The sequence below is a fragment of the Melanerpes formicivorus genome, unplaced genomic scaffold, assembly GCF_026170545.1.
Source record: "Melanerpes formicivorus ecotype bairdi unplaced genomic scaffold, bMelFor1.0.p_v2 SCAF_1, whole genome shotgun sequence".
In the NCBI taxonomy this organism is placed as follows: domain Eukaryota; kingdom Metazoa; phylum Chordata; class Aves; order Piciformes; family Picidae; genus Melanerpes; species Melanerpes formicivorus.
In genome coordinates, this window is record NW_027142353.1 from 16,816,983 (window position 1) to 16,832,163 (window position 15,181).

The 15,181-nt window shown below is 37.9% G+C and overlaps 1 protein-coding gene across 1 annotated transcript in view; it reads right to left on the reverse strand.

Annotated features, from left to right (window-relative positions):
• PCCA (propionyl-CoA carboxylase subunit alpha) overlaps positions 1-15,181 on the reverse strand; it is a 337,899-nt gene that overhangs the window by 185,509 nt on the left and 137,209 nt on the right. Inside the window, exons 12-13 of the mRNA XM_068163688.1 lie at positions 11,376-11,526; positions 1,096-1,239 (exon numbers count right to left, since the gene is read on the reverse strand). Of these exons, the coding sequence (XP_068019789.1) occupies positions 1,096-1,239; positions 11,376-11,526 (295 nt within the window). The remainder of the gene's footprint in view (positions 1-1,095; positions 1,240-11,375; positions 11,527-15,181) is intronic.

Here is a 15,181-nt window from a genome sequence, read left to right on the forward strand (position 1 = left end):
GAGCAAATAAATATATCACCTACATAGTAACCACATTCATGACTACTGGAGTAGTTGGATGCATTACTTATAAATATGAGGTAATCTAAGATGAACACACACCCCCAAAAAAAAACCCTGACCAGAGTAAAGCCCACTCATATTCAGAATAGCTTCCACAGCAGTCACAGGGCAAATATTCATGCAACTTGTAATTACCAGAGAAAGTTGAATATTACGTACATGCCATGAAGACAAAGAAAAAAAAACTATATAAAGATGCCCTGAGTCGCAAAAGCCACAACAGTTATGTGCTCATCTCAAGGTGCTCAATTACTTTTGAAAAGCACAGTTACCTAAAACATTCCTAAAACAAAATGAAGGAAAATAGGCATCATTTTTTAATTAATGACTCTTTCTTTCCATGTATGAAAAAAGAAAGCAAAAAGATGTTACCTTGAAATGTCCTAAACATGCTTGGAAATGGGGTTTATAGTTTAAGGTGAACGAGAGTATAAATTGTAGCTTCAGAAGACATTTAACTTGCCTTTTCAACAAGCTATTAGAATGTTTTCATACAACTAAGCCATTGGCTATTAACTGTCTTTTTAAGGTAGGTTTCAAGAAACCTTGAAACACCAGTTAATTTTAGCAAACAAATCCAGCACTGTAACCTGGTCTAGTGGAAGGTGTCCCTACCCACAAGGCAGGGTTGGAACTAGATGATCTTGGGTTGGACTCGATGATCTTTGAGGTCTCCTCCAACCTTAATGATACTGTGAAATCTTTAAGGTCCCTGCCAACCCGAACCATTCTATGAATCAATAAATGGGAACAGAACACATAGCAAATGTCCTTAGAAAAAACTCCGTTATCTCTTTCACCATTTTTAATTTTGATTTTTGGAAAAGAACCTATGTTGAAATACATTCTGTAACTTTAATTGAAAAATAAGAACTGCAGTTTTACAGAAGCTCATTAACCACTGGCGTTACATGCTCTAGATTGAGACTTTCATATGATATTCCTTGGCTTAACCTTGGCATTTATCCACACCTGGGCACTATTATTCCACAATTCAACCACCTACCCTCCTCCCCATTACCACTCATTTACCTCAGCATAAACTCGACATTCAACCGCCCAGCCATTGATGGGAATATCAGCCTGTTTGTGCCTGAGAGGGTAACCCTTAGCAACACGGATCATTTCTTGGACTAAGTCCAGGCCGGTAATGCATTCTGTGACGGGATGTTCAACCTGCAAGGTCAAGAACTGTCAGTCAGTAGGTAGCAAAAACAACCAGGGGGAAAAAAAAAATCCCTCTCTGTAAACAAACACAGATAAACAAGAAATTCGACCCCATCAAAGAACAAAGCTTATGTTCCCATCTTGGTCTTTTTTCCCCAAAAATTTCTACTTGACAAACTCCAGACACCTCCTTTGCAGGGAAATCCCCAAAACCCTAAATATTTACAGATTACAATAACTAGGAGCAGCATACAAAAAACCTATAGAAGTCGACTAGGAGAGTTTAGAGGTTTGCAGGTTTCTGTGCTTGGGGTTTTTTTATTTATGTGTTTTACAAATTCAAATGCACTTGGTGATGACAAGTTCATTGTTCTTTGTTCAGGAGCTTTTCCCATTTTGTGGTGCTTTGAAAAGACTTACACTGGAGCCATAAATATGTTTTAACCGAAAATTTCAAAGTAGCTGATAATCAACCCATTCTGCTACACTTCACATGGCACGTACAGGAGGCGCTTACAATTTTCCACAGAACTCGCCTACCCTAAATCTCACCCATTCGCCTGCTTTCACTAACCTGTCCTGACAAGCAACCAGATTAGCGTAATCTTGCATCAGCGCAGTGTAGCAGAAATGAGCAGATGGATCCTTCAATTTTTTTCCCCCTCCAGACTTATCTGTTTAGTGCTTAGCATGCACAATAGCTGGGCTGGACCAGCAGAGTCACTCTGCGCTCTCAGCAAATTGCTGCTAACGGCTTTGGCTGCTGCTGCCAGGGGAATACCCGTCGTTCACACTAACCCCAGCATGTGCGTACAAGCATGCACACATGTGCGCGCATATGCACACACACACGCCCCTGCTTCTTTGAGATAGGGACATTTATTGACTTTAAAAAGTCTCTACCTAGACACAGTAAAGGTGCACCCAGAGAGAGGAAGGTACACCATACAGATGAAGTAAAAAGGTGGGCATGCTGAAAACCTCACCCAGAGACAGATGTAAGACTTCCTATGTAGAAACCATGACAGAACTGCTATTTTTATTACAAAATGTTTGTGCTCCACGGGTCAAAATAGCTTAAGAAAATGCACTGCTCGGTGGTTACCATATCGTGGGACGTCAGACCATACATATTTTGTGACAGAGGAAAAAGTCAGTGACCAAACCACTTGTCTTTCTTCCTTCAAGTACACTAGTATTAAGGAAAATATTTAGTCATTATAATAATCTTGGGGTTTATCAGAACAAGAAGATGCTTTGGTCTTTAAGAAAAAAAGCTTTGTAAAAATAAACAGATGGCACCCATAATTAGCCCTGTGTGTGCTGTGAGTTTGTTTAGAGTTTCAACAACATTTTAAGACGTTTTGACATAATTTTAATGACAAATCATCACTGAAACAAGCACCTATTCTTTGAAGGAAAAAAGTGACATTGAAATGGGAATCTGATTATACAGTTTAAGGATGTACCTTTGGGATTCAATCTTCAGTCTATCTCACACATTATATTCTCCAGCATGTCAAGCTTAATAACAGTATTTGGAGAATCTATGAAACATCTCGGTGACTATCCTGCAGTGTTAAATTGAAGTAATTAATTTTTCTATTAAGACTTGAAGTTTCTATTAAAATTCCCTACATTTTAATAGTTACTTATCACACATTCACATTTGGACGACAAAGCCTATTCTCTTATTTTGCAATTTAAGTTTTAAAAAAATTACCTTCAAGTTTAGAACATCTTTGTAATACTACCATTCCAGATAATTAAACCACAATATTTATTTTCTATTCTTTTTTTTTTTTCCCCAGCAAAGACATTTGCATTATCTACTTATATTGTCATTTTTCTTGGATAGCAATTGGCATTCCAGATTCAATAGCTTCATTGTTGTTTTCAGCTTTATTGTTGATGATCAAAATAGGATGGAATGTTTCTGGAAAGAAAAATATTTTTGTTGTTTGGTTCTTAAGACTCATAAACATTTATTTAATCCATTCTTCAATAAAGATCTTTGACTTGGTCAATATTTTCTTCTGTTTCTTCAAAATACTCCCTTTGTGTCTGCACACAAAATAGCATTCAGAAAATGTGATGAGGAAAAAAATATTTTCTTTTTTTAACCCTTGAGGTGGGGAGAAGTTGTTCTGCTTTCTTTTAGGACTGTGGTTCAACTAGTGCTGTTTGGGTATAATGTCGACAGTATCAATCATATAAGTAATTTTGGGGTAACAAATACATTTAAAATGCATTTTTATATACATTAAGACCAAACTGGATTAGAAAATAATTTTACCCTTGAAAGTCTAGTTGACTTATTTATGAGCTTAACCCTTCAGTGAGGTGCACAGCTCAAACTGCACTTGTTTTAGTACTTGCAATTTTCTTTTGGCAAGGGAAAGACAGGAGGGGGTATTTTTAGCATTATATATAATATGCTTCAGTGTACAGTACAAAAGAACACTACTAAAGCAGTAATGCCATATCCTGGTTCAACAAGCACCCTGCAATGAGGTTTTGGAGGTGCAGAAATCCACCCACAGAGAAACAAATGCAGGATCTGAAACCAAAGCTCTGATCTTTCACAAAGCAAGAAAGAATAAGTAGTAGGAGAAGTGAAGAAAATTAGACCCATCTTCTCCTTCCCCTTCCCAAAAAAGAAAACAGAGACATCATCATTCCCTACTTATGAAAGCTCTACAGCAATTGTTGCTGCTATTTGACTATGGTAACTGTTGAATCTATTTTAAATCATCATTAAAAACTAGGCTTCAAACATTTTCCTCTTACTTTTCAAGCTTCCACTTTACATGGTACTCTTCTTTGCCTGCCTGTTATTTTTTTTCTACTGATTTTATGTTGTACTTCTCCATCAACAGTCTTTACTTGCAATTTTTGAATGCCAAGTCAAGGACTAAATTTTTTAAGCAATGAACCCAAGTATGCTCAGAAATAGAGCTGAATCAGACTCAATTGATCAACTCTTAGCTTTGGGACTTAGCCAATTTCAGAGTCAGCTGATCCAAGATCTTGCCAATGAAGCCCCAGTCAGTAAGGTAAGAGCCAGTGGTGGTATAGTTATGTCATAGTGGGTAAATTCACACATTATCTCAGTCTTTAATGCAGAGGGCAAAACCAGACATGCCTGCAACAAGCAATCTACAAATCACAGCTACATCAAGGCAGCTGCACCTTACGCTCAACCAGGCAAGCAGAAAAATTGATCAACAATCACTCTCAATTAGTCAGCTGCCAACACTATCACCTTTACTACCAGTTCCTTTTCCTATACCAGTGACCACAGTCTGGTCATAAACAATTTAAAAGTCATCATTTCAATGAATTTAAGTATGATCTATGACTCTTCCAAAAGTCTTACTCTCCACTCTGTTAGTCACACACCTCCTTATCTGAAAAATGCCATTTATATTCTCGCTTTCTAGTCCATAAAGCCCTATATGTTATGGCCAGCAATACACATATATAGTAAAGAGAAAGTGCTTCTCCTTCATACCAGATCTACTCTTCTTCTAGACATCATGCAGCAATCAGATTCCCCATGAGCATTACAAGTGGTTTTGCTTCCCTAGCCTCTTCCAATTTATACAATATGAGACATTAGTGGCAAAGCCTGTAAGAAAATAGTACTTAGGTCTCAGTTGATTGATGATGAAGCAGGTACAAAAGTACTAGGGGAACCTGCCAACATCAAAGTTTGGTTATCTTGTGTCCTCAGAACAGTACAGAGAGGCTGATAATTTCCCCCCGCATTCTGTGACTGTCAATGGTCTTAAAGCTTTACCATACTTGGGTTCATCTAGAGCTACAAAAACAGTCAGTGTTTTAAGAACTGTTTGAGCTAAGAGTTAAATTAGCAATGACTGCTGCTCTTATATTCAGGGGAATAATTTCAGGACACATTTTCTTAAGACCATCAAGGTACTCAGATCTAATAGCAAACACTTCTGGATACTCTCACAGACTGCCCTCTTGCCCCTGCATGCATAAGGCATCAAGTTACTCACACACCAGTTGGAGCATTCAAGCAGACCACAGCAGCCAAGAAAATCTACATTTCAGTAGACTTAAAATTACAGTCTGTGTCACTCCTATTACTGTAGGTCCCTAGTTGGTGTCATATACTCCTTTACATTCAGATAAATAATCTCAAAACTAACTTTCAACATACACCTCAGCTTCCAGGAAACATGATTCACCTGGAGTCCCACAGGCTTTTCTGCTGCAGCCAAATCCAGTATCAATTGACCCAAACCCACTGACTTACAGACGCTCCTCAACTCCCTTTACTTCCGTAAGCCTGGTTTCTATTTCAGAGAACTGAACATTCACAGAGGCGCACACATGTTCTGCTCTTCAGGCATGCCAGCTTCCTGATGACTATGAGCAGAAGCACTCTGAGGTTACACCTTCTTTCTGCAAAATAATTCACATGTATTTGGGAGCATATAGCGAAAAACAGATTTTCCAAGACTCTTGGAGAAGAGACAAAGGTTGGATTAATATACAGCATGGATAGAAAGCATGCAGAAATACATAACAGGCAATCTCTTATGTTGTCCTTTTCTACACATGTAGTATATACTACATTGCTATTTATTTTCTGATGTACTGGCATGTGACCACAGAATTAAGTAACACATTTCCACCAACTGAAGTTTCCATCAGCTAAGATTCTCAAGTAGACGTCTTTCATTGTTTCCTAAGATGTGCAGAATTAAAAAATAATGAATATACATTATTAACTACTAATTTTTTTAATCATAGGATATAGTAACTTTGAAAAAAACTATTTAATGTACTTCCTCAAGGGAAGTTATCTTTCAATAACCATTGAATCACTTTTCTCAATTTTCATTTGCAAGAATTTTTTTTTTTTTATTGTGCTGGACAGTCACAGGCAAGAAATAATTCATACAGCCTATGAATACCGAATCTCTTAGTTCATTAATTCTACACATACATGCTCCATGTAAGAAAACAAAGGAATTGGCACCCACAAACCCACACTTTATTTTCTAAAGATGCAATTTCTTCTTTCACTACATATAGCAGCAGTACTAAAGCCCTCTCATAGTACTTACTTCGAGGTGGCTTTGGTCACACTGCAGCCATTATTGAGTTTTCTTTACATCACCATTCACCAAAGGAAAGGAACTAATATACCCTTTGAAGAATGAGCTTTTCTTTCCCTGCTTAGTAAAAATGCAGAGAAGCCTCTTTCTCTCTACTATTTTAAATAATATTCTACGATAGTTAGTGGCAATGTTGTCTCTAAGATATCACTCCATGCTCTGGCAGCACTGCTAATGGCATCTTTCAGATTCAATGACTTACACAAACAATGTCGTTCTCTTCTGTCAACAACAATTAGCAATGCTTTTCTGTAGCTCTTTTGGGAAGCCTGAAAAGCAGACAACCAGTAGCTACATAATGGAAGTTGCATTAGGAGGCAAGAATGTGGCAAAAATCTGGTTAACTGTTGTCGGCTGACCCTCTTGTGTGAAGAAGTGTTGTTTGGCAGCAAAATCACCTTTTCTTTCGGTTCTAAAAATGGCCGTGAACAGCTGGTATAAACTGTGTGCAGAATGGATTCTGGTGGGCTTAGGGGATTGGTAATGGGATAAGAGACCTTTCACCTTTAGGTCAGTAGTTCAAATTCAGCCCAGGTTAGCAGCAATTGAAAGTCTTTACCATCTGACACTGTTTGTTAGCCTATTTAAAATGACTGAGGCAAAGTGTCACAGTAAAACAAGATTCCAGTATTAAGAAATATGAAGAGTCTTAGCAAACAGCAGAAACAGTCACTTGAGACTTCACTTTGAAATCCCGCCATTCAGACTTTGTATACATCTACCCCTCTTAACTCCTGACAGCCCCTTTCAGTGCTCCCATACTCCTGCCCACCTCTCACAACTCATCCTCCAGGCAGCTATGCACACCAAGGCAGCACAACCACCACTTGCTGTCCCATGGGTCTGCTACAGATACTAAAGTCACCACCTCTCTGTGGTTTTAGCTGGCAATCCAGTCTCAGCTCACCACTTAGCTATCTTCATTTTGCTGCTACTGTTTACACAGTGCAGCTGCAATCTTTTCCAGCACTTCTCTCCTTCACTGAGCTAACGTGTAGCAGGTGCTGCCTAATGATGTGCAACAGAATATAGATACCATTAAGAGACTGTTGGAACCAGGAGTTCATAAGAAGTCGAGCTCCAGACAGTCACCAACAGGACTTCTACTTACTTATGGACATTTCCCAGCCATGTGTTTTATACTTTCACGAGTAGACAAAGATGAAAAGGGAGGTAGAAAGAAATATGCTCCATGTAAAAATTCTTCCTCTGTCTTTCATAGCAGGCGCAGCCCATTTTGTACAGAGCTCTGGAATCTAACATTTTCCAGAGGTCAGTAAAATTTTGTAAAACACTGGAGGTGATGGAGAAAAATCTTTGCACTGGGTAATGTTTTATGGGTGTACAGAAGGTTATTTTGCACACTCTTTATGCCTTGAGAAAGTTTAAATGAATACTCTCATTACAATTAAGTGTAAAATAAAAACATACAGATATGTCATTTGCTTTCAATATATATCTTGCAAACACATCAACAGAGACTTCTACAAGAGTAACTTCTATTCCCTAAAAAGTTATGAAAAAATATTCAAACTGTCACATGAGGAGAAAAAGACAGTGCTACTCAGATTACCCTATTTCACAATTTCTCCGTGCTGGATACAGCCCACATAAATGTACTTTTCTATCAGATTACTGTAAGGAAATTTTGTCATGTTTTGAGGAAAAGGGGTTTGCTCCCTTGTTGTTTAAATCGCACAATAATTTAAACAACAGAGGCAGGAGGTTTGGAGTAGACCTGAGACACCTGAGACGTACAAACTGTATTCAGAACAAGCCCTTTCTTCACATGGCTCAATTTTGATTTTCCATTCAAGACAACAAGAGATGCTTCTCATTTCAAGGCACTACAAACTTCTAGAATACATTATTTTTCCCTTGGCTGTCACCAGTTGATTCACAAGTAAGAAGCTTAGCCATGCTGCACACCTGTATGCTAACAGATACTCTTTATTTGCAAACTGTAGACTCTATTCATACAGAGTCAGAGAAACATTTCTAGTCTTCCAGTGAAAAGAAGAGACTTTTCTGGTGAAAGAAAGCATTTCTAATGGTAGTGTGATAAAGAGATTACAACACAACTTAGAAGTTAAAAAGGCTATCAATCTCAGCAGTCAAAAACTTTTTATTTGTTTCAAAAACTCTTGTTGGGCTATTCTGGACTATGACTGCCTTTGATTAGGCTGATGACAACTAGGTAACACAAAGCGCAACACAGGGTGAGCAGCTCTAAAGAATCCAATATTCAACATCTGGTCTGCCTCAATAATCCTAACAGCGGTAGCTGCCTAAAAATCACTCCAAAAGTGCCCTATGTGACAACGTTCAGAGTTCTATTGTAGGTGCTAGGGCAGACATTTCTATGTTTTCCTGTGAAAAGCAAAAGTACCTAGTTTTATTATGCAATTATGCAATCTCATGTCTCCTACTTATTGGCTAGCCTCTGAAGGTGGCAGAGCAGCAGATACAACAAAAAGAACATTGCCAACAGCAAAGAACAAATCATTCTAGCTGAAATCACTCGGAGGGAGCAAAACATCTGTAACAGATTTGCGTAGTGTACAAGACACAATGGAGCCAATTCACCAACTTTTTCACTTTCCAACCTCGTATTGCAGCAACACTTAACGTAAAAATTAAAGAAAATGTAAACTTCCTGTAAGGTACTACTTAGACTTTTTTTGCAAAACTATATAGCAGGAAAAGTATATTCCCAAAGAGTTCTCCAGAAAGAGAGACAAATAATAATACAACTCTCCGTTACTGCAAAGTAATTTACAAAACACTCTGGAAGATATCTGACAGACACACCAAAGAGAGGGAGGGGAGAAATCAGCAGGCAGTGCAAAGGACTGGACATGGTTTAGTTAGCTACATATTCAGAAGTCTGTATCTAAAGTAAAAAGGCTACAGTCATCTGATTGGAGATTGCTGAAACAGTAAAACAGACACAAATATTGCATAATTTAGTAGACATGATCTGATTATGTCAACAGGTAGCTGTGCCTATTGTGCACACTGACAAAGACCTTCGGAAAACCATCTATGGATCAGACATCCATCATTTAAAAAAGTTCTTCCAACTGTGGAGAATTAATCAAAAACCTGGCAAGTGAGCCTGTTAGGCACTGTTCAGAGTTAAGGAAGGCAAAAGAAAAAGGTTGAAGCAATACAGGAACATCTGGAGACTCTCCTAGTTCTGATGTTCAATCTGGGGAAGCTTCATTAGAGTTTCTATGTTTGGCTCTAGAAGAGAGCAAGAGAGCAACTGTTGACTGAATAAAAGGTAAAGCTTGACACCTGGAAGAAGTGACAGGTCAGTTGGGTAAGCCTGGGGAAGAATCACAGAAAATTGTGACTCTCTAGCCCCAAGATGAAATGCTAATTAAAGGCAATATAGAGTCAAGATGGAGGAAATAGAGAATATCTACACAAGTGCTGTAATTTAAGATTAGTAAATTTCTTTAAGAGTTGGAAAAAATAAGTCTGCTATTAAAGGGGATTGTCAAACTGCTCAGGCTATATTTCAGAAGAAGTCTTTTAAAGTCCTTAAAGGTGGAATAGTGAATGCTTTCTTAGTGCATAGGCAAAGACCTCTACAACTAAGCAAGTTTGACAACTCATAACTATGTATTGCAGAGGGAAGACACCACAACACAGCCAAGATAACATCTTTGAAAAACAAATTGTGAAAAGAACCAATCCCAAGAATACTCCACTTCTAATTCCATTTAGGAACTGATGGACAATAATATACAACGGCAAGGAAATGGTTTTGAACTGCTGGTGGGCTATGCACAGAACTATAAATTAGTTTTCTCCAATGCAAACTAGAATGTGGCAAGTCACTAAGAAGTGTTCTCTCAAAAATCACAAGGTTGGGAAATGTGTAAAAAAAATATGACCAAACAGAAATTCTTCATAGTATTTTAATGAACTATACATTGTCATTAACCACCACCCTCTGTAGCTCAATCTAAGGCAGGCCAGATTGTGCCTAGCAAACTCCCAGCAAAAGCATGTGAGGTATAACTGATATGAATAATCCAAAAACACTGCTGGTCCTGCAAGGTAAGGTAAATTTTACCTGCAGTCTTCCTCTGTTGCAATCTGGAAGACTGCAACACCCCCAAATTCTCTCTCACTTCTTTATCCGAAGCATAAATTTATCTAGCCATTATACAAAGTCATGCAAAGATTTCTTTATCATTGCTCACATCTACAAGCAGCAGGCAGCACACAACCCTACTGAAATGTAGCTAGGAGAAGAAAGATAATGGAATTTACTTGCTTACAAGCTGAACTCTCTCCCTGCCTTCAAGAATGATATCCAGACTTCAAGTTATGTGCTTCCTTTCTTAGATTATGACCAGAAATGCATTAGAAAAACCAAATAAGTGGTAGAGGAGCAGTTCCCATAAAACACTGTTTTTCCATTCATTTGCAGCATAGATTTTAACATCTATTACTGACTACAAAATTATACAAAAAGCCTGCACCGTGTTTGCATGCTTTTTACAATTATGATCCAGTCACAATTTGAATCATATGCAGGCTTTTTGCTGATGATGTATGCATATAGTTTTAATTATCCTCCTAGAGAAACTCAGTAAGTGATGATCAAAGTATAAAAAATAAGAAACTTCAGGGCCCAGCAGGGAAAAGCATCAGAGCACAGTGGCTAGCCACTTACTGTGAACTCACAGTGGCACTTAACAGTGACCTCTTGCAAGGTCTTTAGGTCAAGTGTAACAAAGAGCAAAAGCTCCAAACACTCACTTGAGTGCTGTGCAAGGGCTCACTGCTGCAAAATCTTGTATGAGCAGACTTGTTTAAGTGAGTAGATCTTTTGAGTTCAGTGGTAAGTGCTCACACACGTCAAGTTAGTTATGTTTAAGTCTTTGCAGGAGCAGACCCCTAAGTATGTAAGGAGGTTATGTTCTGTTTATTTAAATAACACTTTTCTGAATCTGAAGAGCTGTTTTTGCTTACCTGAAGTCTAGTATTCATTTCTAAGAAGTAGAAATTCTTACTGGAGTCCACAAGGAATTCTACTGTTCCAGCAGAGGAATATTTTACTGCTTTGGCAAGAGCTACTGCTTGTTCTCCCATCGCTCTTCGAGTTTCAGGGTCTAGGAAAGTGCTACAATAGAAAAAATGCCTTTCTTTAGTTAAAGAATAATAATAATAATAATTCAATAACTTCATCTTCTGCCTAAACTACCACTAAAAGAAGCAGCCTAGCATCATCATTTAAGTTATGATAACACGTCAAAACAGCCACATGTATGCCTTTACATTTACATTGCTCCTAAACAGATACACTACATGCTTTGCTATTACTGCTTGTGTAAAGGAAATTCAGGATAAATAACAGTATTCTCTGAAACATAAAATAACAGATCACAACTATCTTCACACACTGAAATCTGTAATAATGCCAGTTAAATGAAAATAGATACATACAAATCCATAATATTTTAGAAGGTATATCTACTTGGGGAAAAAAAAAAGTAACTAAAAAATAAATCTATCCACTGGAAATATAAATGCCAAAATAAAAGACAGGAGGTCTGAGAGGAATTTGTTTCCTGACTCTGAATTAAAACAATGTGGCCATTTCATTGGTGCTCTATGCAATAAAGATGTTTAGGAAACTAATGAAGTTTTTATCTGGGCTTCTTAAGTGAGACTGCAATTAAGAAAACATGGGTTTTCATAATTTTTAACTAAAACATTATCAACACTACTGTGACTTAAACCTTCAGATTCCACATTTCCTCTCTCAGTTTTACTTTTAAGCTGAAGAGCAGTTATCCAGGTTTGTTAATTGCAATTCATTCCTTTCCACAAATCCTGGTCATACTCAAGGGCACCCAAAGAGCAGCTGAGCTACAACCCTGGAAACCATTGTGAACACTACCTAAATGCACCATCTCATTCTAGGAGAGCAACATGCCATTTCCATAAGTCCAGTGAGGCAGAGGACTTGGGAAATACACATTTTACTTGTAACTCTCCTCTGTACTGAAAATTCACATTTAGAATGAGTTATGCAGACTGTGAATTTAAAGCTAGAGAAATTTCTGTGGTTTTCCATCAAAACTGTGAAAAGGGTTGTTCCTCACCCTGATACACTGCCCTTCAATGAAAGATAACATGTAGCTGTCCATCTTATATGAACTTACAAATATGCTTACTACATTTCTCTGGCAACTTAAATTAGGCATGTAACTCCCCTACCATTTAGAAGTACCTTTGTAAGAGAAAAAGGAAGTCACTTTCACCTTACCTCTACGTTACTGTTTAAAATACCAAATTACAAGCTACTTATTTCTGGAAGTGTTTTCAACAGTGGTTCCTAATTCTGCAAAGGAGCAATCAGGAGCCTGCATGTATCTGAAGTGGCCCTGTCTGTCAGTGAAGCTCCATCTGGGGCCCAGGACTGCACTCAGACAGAAGCCAGCACAAAGTCAGGACTGATCTTTCAGTACTTACTATAGAGTTTTTCAGTGACACCTGAATTCACAGAAGAGCTAGAGACATCTGCCACAACAAACCGTACTTGACAGAAAAAGTGAGGCAATATCTGGGCAAACTGGGAGACAACATAATCCTCCTCTTAATGTAGAAAGTGCTATTTAGTACCTTCATCCTTCCATTGCCCACATAGGCTGAGTCTCATGGACAGTAAGGCAGGCATTTTCAGAATTTATGAAAAAAATTCTTTCTTGGCAAACACCAGGATCACCAGAAAAAGAAAGATCCCAAGAAAGCTATCGGATCCCGCACTAGGATTGAAGGAAAACATAGATATGCAAAACTGTGCTGTCCCTAGCAAAAATAGGCACTGGCAATAGAGAAGAGTTTAATAGTAACTCTTATTTTGATTCTGTAGGGTTTTGATGATGAAAAGTCAATGAATGTCTTATGAAGAACAGAACCTTCTCAATATTGGCTTCATACTCTATCTCTAGAATAATCATTATTACTTCTCATATGGAAAGAGAATTACTTCCCTTATTAGAGTGGTGTCTTCCCTGTGTTTGTTAAACATAGGTCTGAGATCTCTCTGTTCACCTCCCGCTGTAGCCAAAGAAAGGAACAGAGGTGTCACACTGCTAAACTTTATCTCTGCCAGATGGTTAAGCTTTATACACTAAAATGACTGGATCATCCCTGCAGCCTGCTAGGTTAATTAACCAAAGTTATTCTATTCCCCCTGGCTGCTTTACCTTTTGTATACATTGTTTCCCCCTTCTTTAACAATGCACTTTTTACAACCAAAATAACTCTTCTCCAGTCTGATTAGGTATCACTTGAAAACAGTGTTTTAAACCTGATTTCAAATCCCTTTCTCACACATACACCTGTTTTTCTTTCTACCAAATAGCTCCAAAGGTAGCAGAAAGGCTGCAAAATAAAAAGGATTCACAAGATCAAAGTGCCAAAAAGAAAAAATAAGATCAAACTCAACATTTCATTCCTAAGACCCTCTTCAAGCTATTGTAAAGTTGATCAAAGACAATACAGTTGGTTTGTGTCATTGTTTCTACAGCCAGAGAGATGAACCACATGGGCAAGATGTTTCCTCCCCTCTTCTAGTTCATCAGATTTTTCCCAACATACTTCCATCACCTCCACTCCCAGATAAGGTGATAAGAGAAAATGTTTACTCTTCCTCTGAAAATGCCACTACACTGAGAGAGAACAGTACTTTTCATTCGCTACATGTCAAGGTCAGTTTATCTACTCATAGGAAACTGGCATAAAGATTGTTTTAAAATATTACTTGCCTACCAAAAAAAAACACCAACCACAACCACATTCTCCTTTGAGATATCCACTATGTACTACCACACTGTAGGCATAAATATGCTAAAATACTTGTGAAAATATTTTTGCCACCCCCAACTAAACTGTGCCCAACTATAAATCATGTACACAGCCACAAACTGAACAAGCTCATTGTTGCTCTTAACCTCAAATCCTTCAAGGATTTTTAGACTGAGTGGTAGGAAATGTAGAGTCTGATATACATATATAGAGCAAAGCTCTAAGGAGAGATAGTACATAGAATCTGGCTCAATACCATACGTTTCTGCTAAGTTCTTGTCTATACACATTCATTCAAATTGTTGGTGGCTTCAGGCAGCACCTTGGCAGCTAATCTGGAATGTGATCCTGAAGTATCTGGTATCATATTGAGATCTTTCAGAGAGGGCTTAATGCTTGGAGAAGGTGAAAGAAGTTGCTGTCTGTGCACCTTCCAAGGACAGAAATATTCCTGAAAGAAGCTAACAACAGAGTCTACAAAAACACAGCAAAAATGGTTTAACTGTTCAACTTTCATTCTAATGAAGTCACTGGCAAAATAGCCTCCCTTTTAAATCTCCTGCCTCTTAGATCTGTCACAGGTAGAAAGAGAAAGAAACATTTTTGTCCTTTGAACTCAAACTGAAAGAATGTCTTTCAATTTAAAAAGTTATTACAAAACTAAAAGCTAGGATAGGTAACTCTGAGTGTATGCAGATAGGGAGGGGGAAAAAAGACATAATAAACAAATTACTCCCTGTTTCAGATTAAACTCAGGGAAATTCTGGGAAACTGTTGAGATACTGTCCCAAGAATTACCTTATTCTGAAAATCTTGGATGTTAATGTTTAACCCAAAGGACATAGATCACTGAAGAGAAGTATGGGAAAAAAAAGGAGAATAAAGCAGGCAGCTAGCAAGTTCTAAGGACTTTCTCACTGGTGATGTTAATGTGGATCTTGCATAACAGCAATGAAGCCAAT